Raw genomic sequence first — 10907 nt, 5'->3', positions numbered from 1 at the left:
ACTTTCAAGCACTAGTTCAATGAAGATGTCAACTTTGTATATTAAAAGCATCTGATCAAACATATAATGCTTCAAACTGCTTAATGATCTGTCTACAGGACATAAATAAGGACAAACAGACACTCACTCTGAAGAAAATTTATAATCAGGTTGCTCACTCTTGAGAACAGATGGCTCAGGAGCTGATAGAGAGGAAAGAGATGTCTTTGGTTTTTAAGGGCTTTTCCAAGGAATATTGAATTGATCTGTTCATTAATCAATGGAAGAATATTTATTTAATAGCAAAAAAACCCATGAACAATAATAGAAAGTTACAAGTAACAAGGCAGCCTGAAATGAACTAAAAATATTTATGAAAGACCATTATTCTTCAAAATCTTTTCGTATGAACCAAAAACAAATCAACTCTGAACAATCCAAATTCGAAAATGAACAAACATGAATTTCTTACAAAATATAAGTGGAACAAGAACCTAAAATCACAAATACAAGTAAAATGCAAATGAGTAAAATGCTCATAGGATGTTAATAAATACCAGCTTACTGCTCAACAGAACCATCTGCTTTCATATAATTTAAACTACTTTTTCCAAATTAAACTTTCTGGTCAATCTAAGGTATCTTGGAACTTCATGTTATTTAGACCAGGAAATTATTTACAAAGTTATTTGTATGCATATAACTTTGAGTACATATATAACATAGTTTACTTTAAAAGTTAATTTCTAACATTTATTTTTCAATATAATTTAAACATTAGATTTGAAGAGTTCATGGCAAAAATAAACAAATGCTTTAAGATCTTGCCTCTTCCTTAGGTTCCACCTCTAAAATTAAACCTAGTACTTCTGCATTAGCTTACGTATATCGTTATATAGCTGTTGTGGAATATCTAGGCCCAAGATAGGATCCATATGTTGCCAGTAAGGAATATTCTTATAGAAAACTAAATGAGTGATTCGAGAAGCCAGTAATTCAACATCTTTTTTTGTTGCAATAATGTCTCTTCCTCCACTCCACATCGCTACTGGTATTGTAACTTCTTCAATTTTATAAAACGGAGGTGTTGTCTATTGATGAAAAGAGGGGGAAAAAAGAACAATGGCTTTCATGGATCAATTGCATTTTCAGGTATTTCCTACTTCAGAAATGTCAGGCTAGATACTAATATTTTCACCCTATCCTTGGCACCAAAAGTTTGTAGATAAAACTGCCTTCTGAGCAAGAACCCTGTATTATAAATGGTGATCTGCTGCAGTACCAGTTTTGTGTAGGACTCTGCAGGGCTTTTTTTTTTTATCATAGAACATCCAGAACAGAGTTCCGGCACCTTTTTTGAATGGAACCTTGTAGAGTAGTCAAGGCGGGTTGTATGACATGTGTGAGTTCCGGCACCTTTTTTTTTTTTTACACAAAAAAAGCACTGGACTCTGTATAATAGACTATTAAACATGCTTATGTGTTCTAGAATTTTAAAAAAGCCAAACTATAATTAATATTATTGGATTTTAAATAATGACTCTAAAGATATACCACCTTTCATTCTGCACAAAACTGGCTCATAATTTGGAGGTTCTCCTAAATTTGCAGCTCCTGCCATGAGCTTGGATGACAGTTGCATTCTTTACTCCTGCACAACGACATCTTGGGTAACAATTGCAACCTTTCCTGGATCAGGAGGCATTACATACTGTCACTCATGCTGCTGTGACATGACTGCACAATTTGATTCTGCAATCTGCTATATGCAGGGCAGAAGGAGGAAGTCAGACATTTCAAAAGAAATCAGAATTATGGTGACATAGCAAAGAGAGGAATTTATAAGATGCAACTACCTACTCATTCCACACAAGGAGCTAGCCATTTCACATAGCTACCACTTTAATGGAAAAAAAAATGTTTCTAACATTTGGAAGGAAGGAATCCTACCAACAATGACTTTGTCAGTGCGCTTTGGCTGAGTTTACTTAGTATTCCTGAAATCATGATTCTCCTGTAGCTGGGGAGTCAGATCAGTTCAAAGGCTGGGTAGTGGTATACTTCCCTTTATCTGATTCTGGATCCAGCTGATCTGATGAAGCCATTTGCCTCTTCCAGGTGATGAAACCCAACTTAGCAGAACTGCTTCAGGCTGTCCTTCTTGAGTCTAAGGCAATGGTTCTCAACCTTTCTAATGCCGCAACCCCATAATACAGTTCCCTATGTTGTGGTGACCCCCAACCACTTATACATCACCGGGTGCCAGGGGCGTGGCCAAAGAAAAGGGGGAAAAATGGTGGACAGCCTTGTTTGGCGACCCCCGTGAAATGGTCATTCGACCCCAGATGGGGTCCTGACCCACAGGTTGAGAACCACTGATCTAAGGACAGTCTGAGAAAGCAATGTGCTGTTGCCTGCTGGTCAGTTTCTATATGGTCCAGATTCCTTGGAACTGTACTGGACTTATGTGCAGGCTGGGAGGCAAGTTTCTCTCTGGTATAATCAAAAACACTGGCAAGGGAGGAAGAAACCTACAGGCTTGCTGCTCTTTCTGCATTTCTGTTGAAGGACTTCAGCTATGAGTGGAGACAGAAAATGCAGTGCACATACAAGCAAAGCAACAAGTTTAAATTAGATGAATGAGTTTTCCTCCTCACTGCCCAAAGCTAAAGTATTACCAGCCTGAGTAATTCTCTCTTAGAAAACAAATTATACACAATGAATACTCTGTGGTTAATACTGATAATCACATAAATTATACATATGAGTCACAAGTATAAGATAAAATGGTTAAGAAAAGCAATATAGAGCAGAGATTATGTTTATTTTCAAAAAGGAAAAATTCAAAAAGGAAAAAAGATACACGACATATTTTTAAAAATCTAATTTCCATAATTTGTATTTTTTGTCTACAGCATCCTTACTCTGTTATATACGGCTTTGTTCTTTTTCCCATGATCAAAATATTTAAGTTCCTTGGAATAAATAACCTAAAAGAAATGAAAGCTGGTTCAGCAGAAGTAATACAATCGCCAATATGTATTTAAATATTCTAATTCTCATTTCAAATGTTTTTTTGAAATCAATACTATCGAGTTTCAGCATAAAGTAAGTCCTTGTTACTAAGAATCATTTATTCATTAAAAATATGACCTATATTGAAGGCCATGGACTTTGTAGTATCAACATGGACTAACAACATTGCTAACTAACATAATATTTTGTATTTTAATTTGACTTTATTTTTTTCTCTTTTAAATGGTTTATCAAACCATTGCAGATTGAAATGTAAAATAGTTGATAACTTCTAACATTCCTCAATTTCAATATAAAACAACTGTCTTTGTTCTCCAAATCAGAATGTTTCTTGATAAGAGAAAGAGAGATAGTTTATGTTAATTGGGACTGGTTGTCTGTTTGTGAGCTCCAAACAACCTATTATCATTAACATGCTAAATTTTATGCCCCTACTTACATCAGAGCTGATTTAAATGGACACACATGTGTTGTGTACTTCATTCGCATGTGAATGATGAAGACACATGGCGATGCTGAACAAATGCTTTATTCACCTTCTACAACAACCAAGTAAAAGCAAAAGGCACACAGGCCTTTTTATATGGCTAGAAACCCGGACAATGTCAACCAATAGGAACAGAGTGTTTTCGCGCCTTGTGCATGTGCACAAGGCTGGCGCCGCTCTGTCTGGTCCTGGGCAGCTTTTGGAATGCCCAGGACCAATGCAACCTCCCGAGCCTGCTTTTGCAGGCTCAGGACACAACACCCCTCCCCCCTAGATGGAATATACTTCGTGAACATTCATGTATGCCATGCATTGGGAAGAGTGACATACAGTTGCATTATTCAAATGCAAGGAGTGTGGAATACTTGAATCTGCCCTCAGGCAAACCCTCTACAATATTGATTAATACAATAAATGTATCCAAAATTTAAAAAAAAAATACAAAATAATCTACCACGAGTTGCTCCGTTATTCAGGGGCCTCATGAACAAGTCCCTCATGATTTGACAACAACTTCACAAAGTCTCTCAGATGGTTGGGTGTGCACTTGGCCTGCTGCAACCTTCTAAGGCCCGGAGAGATTGCCTAGCCCACCTGCTCGCCTACCAGGTTAGGCAGGCCAGGCCTTTGCTGCCCTAAATCCCCAGGTGACCCTGGTGAGGGTGCCTGGCCTACCTGCTTGCCTACCAGGCTAGGCAGGCCAGGACTTTGCTGCCCCAAATACCCGGTTGACCCGGCCAGCTGCAGACTGGTGGACCCTCTGAGTCCAAGCCAGCATACCTTGGAGGGGTGGAAGTCCCCGAGTCCACAATGGACCCCTCTTGGGAACACTGTCCCTCGAGCCCAAGGCCAGCAGATGGAGAGGGCTGGGTAGCGGAAGTGCCCCAGTACTCTGTGGCCCCCAATCACATGCCTGAGGTGCCAGAGTCAGAAGCTGCCTCCATGGCAACACCTTTGCTGGTGACTTCATTTTGGGAGCAATTGTGGAATTTGGCAAGCACCCCTGATGGAATTCCTTTTCTCTTGCTGCTTGTGATTTGTGTGGATACCCCCGGTCAGTCTCCCTGTCTGGAGCACTATCTGACATATGTGAATACTGTGGATATCCCCGGTGTGACTCCCTCTGGAGTAATTATGGATGTGTGGGATGATCCCCTATCCAGTGAATTCCTGTTAGGAGCACTTGCGGAACCTTGGGATGAATCCCAAAGAGCCTCAGTAGTAGCTAGTGAGGGCCAGTTAGTCCTAGGAAACTGTGACCCAGAATGCATATTATGGTCCTTCTCCCCCCCCCCAGAGCAGAGCCAGGTGCGGAAGGGTGCGAGTCCAGTCTCCAACGCAGTTGGTCTATGTATCTGCAAAGAATGCAGCCATCACCCAAGGCAACAATGGTATGACAACGGCCCCGAGACCTTGCAGACCACAACTGTGACCCAGAGATGTCCAGGCCCATAGTTTCGTGCACAAACCAGATCACCCACCTGGAGTCTCCTAGGTGTCCACGGTTGTGACACCTGTGAAGCCGCCCGGTCAGGGTGCAGCCTGTCCAGTTTAGTGATGAGGCGGCGACCCCAGCGGAGTTCAGCAGGGCTCTTCCCTGTGGTTGTACATGGTGTGGTGCAGTGTGCAAGAAGGAAATCTGCTAACCTGTGATGCCAATTACCGTAAGTCAGTTTCTTGAGGGCATCTTTGGAGGTGCGCACCATTCTCTCTGCCAGTCCGTTGAAGGATGGATGGAATGGAGCCGATGGTGCATGCCGGATCAGGTTGGCCTGAAGGAAAGCCTGGAACTCAGAAGACGTAAATTGAGGGCCATTATCTGAAACCAGCACATCCGGAAGACAGTGTGATGCAAAAATTCCTGTCAACATCTGGATGGTCCTGGCAATATTAGTGGAGGAAACAGGAACAACCTCTAGCCACTTGGAATGGCTATCAACAACAACCAGGAAGAATTGCCCCTGAAAGGGCCCAGCATAATCTATATGCACCCTAGACCATGGGGTTTGAGTTTCTTCCCACCTATGTACTGTGGCCTGAGGCATTTCAGGCCGAGACTGTTCGCACACTTGGCACTCGTGCACCTGGGCCTCAATGGCTTTATCGAGCCCAGGCCACCAAAGATGGCTGCGCGCAAGCGCTTTCATCCTGACTATACCAGGATGTCCCTCATGCAGAGAAATCAATATTCTAGACCTCAATGAGGCTGGGATCACTACCCTGCTACCCCATAACAGGCAACCCTTGAAAGTGGAAAACTCATGCTTCTTGTGACAGAAGCTTTGGAACTCAGTATCTGGGCACTTGTCAGGCCATCCTGATAGCACCCATGTCAGCGCGCATGTAAGCGTGTGATCAGTGGCAGTTTCTGCAGCCACGTCCCTAGCATTGAGGGGAGAGTCAGGCAACTCCTGAATGGAAAGAATATTAATGGCTGGAGCAGGATTTGGCTCTAATTGGTTCAGGGGTAATCTGCTCAGGCCATCAGCATGACCCATTTCTTTTTCAGGTTTGTGAACTAAAGTGTAGTCATATGCTTACAGGAAAATGGACCATCTCAGCTTACGAGGAGAAATGATATGTGGGGTCTGTTTGTTAGTGGTAAACAAACCCAGCAGAGGCTTATGGTCAGTATAGACCGTGAAATGGCAGCCATATAAGAAATCATGAAATTTCTTAATGCCAGCCACTATGGCCAAGGCTTCTCTATCAATTTGAGTGTAATTCTGCTCTGCAGAAGACAGAGTCTTTGAATAATAGGCCACAAAGACCTGCGTTCCATCAGCCTTCAGATGGCTAAGTCCAGCTCCCACCCCATAAGGAGATGCATTGCATGCGATGCAAACAGGCAGTTGCTCATTGAAATGTGCTAAAACAACGTTAGAAGTGAGCAAGGCCTTAACCTCATTGAAGCTCTTGTCATGGACTTTAGTCCACTGCCAAGGAGCCTGCTTGTCTAAGAGCCTGTGTAACAACTCTGCCACTGCAGCTTTATTTGGGAGAAATGCATGGTAAAAATTTAATAGCCCCAAGAAGGCTTGCAGCTCAGACTTAGGGCTTGGGGCCTGCTGGATACCTTGCAATTTAGTTTCATCAGGGTGAATGCCTTGGGCATCAATCCTGAATCCTAAGAAGTCAGTAGAAGTGACTCCTATCTTACATTTATCCTTCTTTAGTTTAAGGCCTGCTTTTCGAGAACAAAGTGAGACAGCCCTTAATCTTTCTCCTAAATTTTGAGATGACTCCCCAGCAATGAGGACGTCATCAAAGTAGGGACAGACCCCAGGAATACCTCGAAGTGTGCTCTCCATGACACTTTGGAATATGCCAGGGGCTACATTTACTCCAAATTGCAGTCTCTTGACCTTGAAGGCCTCCCTGTGAGTTACAATAGTCTGGGCCTCTGCAGCTGCCTCATCAACAGGTAACTGTTGATAGGCCTGTGCCAGGTCAAGCTTCGCAAAAATGCATCCTCCCTTGAGGGAGGCCAGAATGTGACTAACCACAGGCACTGGATAAGCATGCTGTTGCAGCGCTTTATTCAGTGTGCACTTATAGTCTGCACATATACATATGTCCCCATTAGCCTTTAGAGGCATTACTATGGGGTTTCCCATGGACTTGAATCCACAGGTTCTAGAATGCCCTGCTGGAGCAATTTGTCCAGCTCAGCATCAATTTTACCTTTGAGGGCAAAAGGTACCCTCCTAGGTTTAACCCTGATGGGTGGATTGATGGGTCTAACCATAGCACAATGGAGGCCCCTTGTAGGATCCTAGCTCTGAACTAAACACATCTGCAAAATCCTGGCAAACCTCTGCAAGGCCCAACTTTTGCAAGCTGTGCAGCCCAGTTACCTGGATTCCCAGAGCCTCGAACCAATCGAGTCCAATAAGACTCGTACATTCACCCCCAACAACCACCACATCTAGGGAACCTTCAAAATCCTTATACTGTACCCTAAGGATGGCCTCCCCCTTAACACACACTATAGAATTTTGAAAATCAGTGAGTATTAGATTCGATGGCCTGAGTTTAACTCAAAGGCCACTACTGCTGCAAATCCTTTTAAAGGTATTAATTGAAATAATGGAAAGAGCGGACCCTGTGTCCAACTCCATTAGTAAGGGAACCCCTTACAACCTTACATTAATGGAAAGTTTCTTCTTAAGGGGCTTGTGTGTCCCTGTTCTTAGAATGCTCCTGCGTGATGTGCAGAAACCTACCCTGTTTTGGCTGGGGACCCTGGTACCTTTCTGAAGCAATTCTTCCCGAGGTTGAACCTTCTGGCGACCCAAACAGATGGATGCAATGTGGCCCTGCCTGCCACACGCCCTGCAAATGGTGGAGCGAAACCTGCAGTCAGCTCGCTTGTGGTATCCTCTGCACCTGAAGCATTGAAGAGATGCTGGGTCCTTGACCGGATGTCCATTCTGCCTCCTCTCAGCTGGTTGGTGAAGTCTGTCGACCTCCTCTTCAGGATCCACTTCTGATCCTTCTCGAGTGTCCTCTTGATGGACTGTAGCTGTGTCTCGAGGATTCCTGGCGAGGTGCAAGGCCTTCACAGCCCCGCCTGCTGCTTCCTCAGCTGCCACTCTCACAATGCATCTTGGAAGGAGACATCTTCTTTTGCAAAAATCTTTTTTTGTAAGTCTCTGCTCCTTAAACCACAGACAAAATGATCTCGCAGCCTCTCTTCCAGATCCTTGAACTCACAAGGTCTAGCTGCTTACCTTAAGGCCACAATAAAGTCCGCAGCAGATTCACCCGGCCTCTGGTCTCTCTGCTCGAACATGTGCCTCTAATCAATGACGGATAACTTCGGCTGGAAATGTTCCTTCAACATTTTCTTCAAGTCAGCATAGGTTACTGACTCCAGAGGTGCAGGGGCCACCAGATTTTCTGTGATGTCAAAAGCTTCTTGTCCACAGGCACACAAAAGAGTTGCTGCCTTCAGGCCGTCTTCTCTAATCTGATTTACTCAGAAGTAATTATCCACCCGTGCTATGTAGAAATTCCATCTCTCTGGGTGGGAGACATCGAAATCAGTCAAGCAGCCAATCTTCATCATAAACTTTACGACCTTCACTACTCGCTTCCTCTACAAGCTGCTGTTTGGGGAAAGGGTCCTTTAGCTGAGCTTAACCTCCAGCAGGCTGGGACGCTGATTCAGATGCCATCTTCCTTAAAGTTCTTAAATCTTTTGTTTCAGCTTGCAAAGGATCCCATCTTTGTCGCCAGTGTTGTGTACTTCGTTTGCGTGCAAATGATGAAGACACATGGCAATGCTGAACAAACACTTTATTCACCTTCTACAACAACCAAGCAAAAGCAAAAGGCACGCAGGCCTTTTTATATGGTCAGAAACCCGGACAATGTCAACCAATAGGAACAGACTGTTTTCGTGCCTTGCGCATGCGCACAAGGCTGGCGCCGCTCTGTCTGGTCCCGGGCAGCTTTTAGAATGCCTGGGACCAATGGAACGTCCCAAGCCTGCTTTTGCAGGCTCAGGACACAACAACATATAAAATGTTTAACTTCATGTAACTGATTTTCTTTGCAAAGGACTAGTTACTTTTGTCCTGTCCAATCAACCTTTCTCTTGATGTGTTAACTATAAAACAGAATGTAAGCTGAGGATCTGGGTTCCCTCTTTGAATGAGAGGAATCCTTTTGAATCAGAACATTCTGAATAAATTGTAATAAAAAGATCCTCCTGTCCTGGTTTATTTCATTGGAAAAATATGCATGCTGAGGCACAAAACTAGAGCCATATTTGGCCCTCAAAATACATATAGCTGTTGAAATTTCTTTAGAAGAGTAACAGTAATAAACCAATAACACTAATAAAATAGGTTAGTAAATTGCACAGAAAGAACATTTTTAAATTAAGCAAGTTATGCATCTATACACTTGCATGACTGTGTGTGTACAAAAGCTACAAAAGCTACTTATAAAATAAACTACCACAATGTTATGCAGGAGCTTAACATTAACATTTAAAATCCACCAGAGAAGGTGTTGTGAAGATCCACTTTGTGTGTCTCTAATAGTCAGAAGGAATTATCTTGAGTAACAGAAGGAACAGATGCAAAACAATGGTCAGATAAAAGAAATTGGACGGGAAAAATTATAAACTCAGACAAGACTTTCCCTAATTCTAACAAAGATAAAAGGAGAGAGGGTGAAGGACATTCAGATTTGCAAGGTTTTGTTACTATGACTTTGATTTTCTAGTCTGATCTATCTTGGGGGTGACAGTTTCTTATAAAAAGTAAAAACTTAAGAAATTAAAATTACTGCAGTGTTTTCCTATTACAACATTCATGAACGATTTACCCAAATATAGGAAACACTGATCTCAGTTCAAAAAAACATTTATGGCTTTATTTATTTATGAAATTTAGACACTGCCCACCTCACTCACAATTAACTCTGGGTGGTGTACAATTAAAAATTGTCTTAATTGTATATGAAAGACATAGTTTAAATAGAGGGGAATCCTGATAGATATATTTCAAATTTACTTTTCTTTTCCCAACTTTTGACCAGTAGCAGCCTTGAAAATCTGCAGCAATGTGTCTCATTATTTAAGAATATTCTCTTAAGCCTTCCTCCAGATTATCACCTCTATAAAATAAATAAAACTAAGGAAACAATGCCATATAGATCAGAATGATAACAGGTATAATTACATGAACCTAAACTTCATCTAATATATAATTACATCTCATGTATAATTACATGAACCTAAACTTCATCTTGTGCCTGATCAGGATTATTGATTGTGCAATTTAATTAGTATGTAAGCAAACACCTTCATTCAACAAGAAGAGGTAAGAATATTGGGAATGGATTGATATACTTAGCACTACCTCACTTAACACAAATTTCTGAATATGGATTTATCAAGTCAGAATCTATTCATATAATATTTCTGATAGTTCCTGTTCAGATACTGATGAAATTAGAATTTTAGAAACATTTGCAGAATCATCCTATATATTCTATGTAAGCAGTTGGCAATTCATTTCATCCCACTCATACATAAATGAATAAAGATTTGGAACCTGGTGATTAATTCTTAAAAATGTAGAAAAGGGGGGAAATTTAAAAAATATATAACATATACTTTATAATTATTTTAAAAATATTTTATATGCAATGTTAATATAAATATATAAAAATAATGTCTTGCATACTGAACAAAGCATTTCATCAAATACAATATTGATTCTGTCTTCCAGTGAAAATGTAAATTACATTCTACCTGTCCCCAATGAGATACTGTTTTAACAGATGTGAAATCAGGAAAAATTCCAACATAAACATCTGCTCGACTCTGGAAAACAAGAGGAATTCACATTTTAATAGCTATCAGTATGCTGTACATACCTCCCAGTTG

The 10907-nt window shown here is 41.5% G+C and overlaps 1 protein-coding gene across 7 annotated transcripts in view; it reads right to left on the bottom strand.

Annotated features, from left to right (window-relative positions):
* Positions 1-256: 256 nt before the first annotated feature.
* LOC120304880 (lysosomal acid lipase/cholesteryl ester hydrolase-like) overlaps positions 257-10907 on the bottom strand; it is a 46623-nt gene continuing 35972 nt past the window's right edge. For 6 of the 7 annotated variants that reach the window (XM_039335922.1, XM_039335920.1, XM_039335925.1 and 3 more), the window contains exons 8-10: positions 10773-10844; positions 2904-2969; positions 257-1070 (exon numbers count right to left, since the gene is read on the bottom strand). In XM_039335922.1, coding sequence (XP_039191856.1) covers positions 840-1070; positions 2904-2969; positions 10773-10844 — 369 coding nt within the window. In that variant the 3' untranslated portion in view covers positions 257-839. The remainder of the gene's footprint in view (positions 1071-2903; positions 2970-10772; positions 10845-10907) is intronic. The other variant, XM_039335924.1, reaches the window with a different exon arrangement.

Source organism: Crotalus tigris, unplaced genomic scaffold (genome assembly GCF_016545835.1).
Source record: "Crotalus tigris isolate CLP2741 ecotype Arizona unplaced genomic scaffold, ASM1654583v1 scf7180000017663.5292952, whole genome shotgun sequence".
NCBI classification, from domain to species: Eukaryota; Metazoa; Chordata; class Lepidosauria; order Squamata; family Viperidae; genus Crotalus; species Crotalus tigris.
Note: the sequence above shows the minus strand (reverse complement) of the source record. Positions and strands in the feature narration are given on the sequence as shown.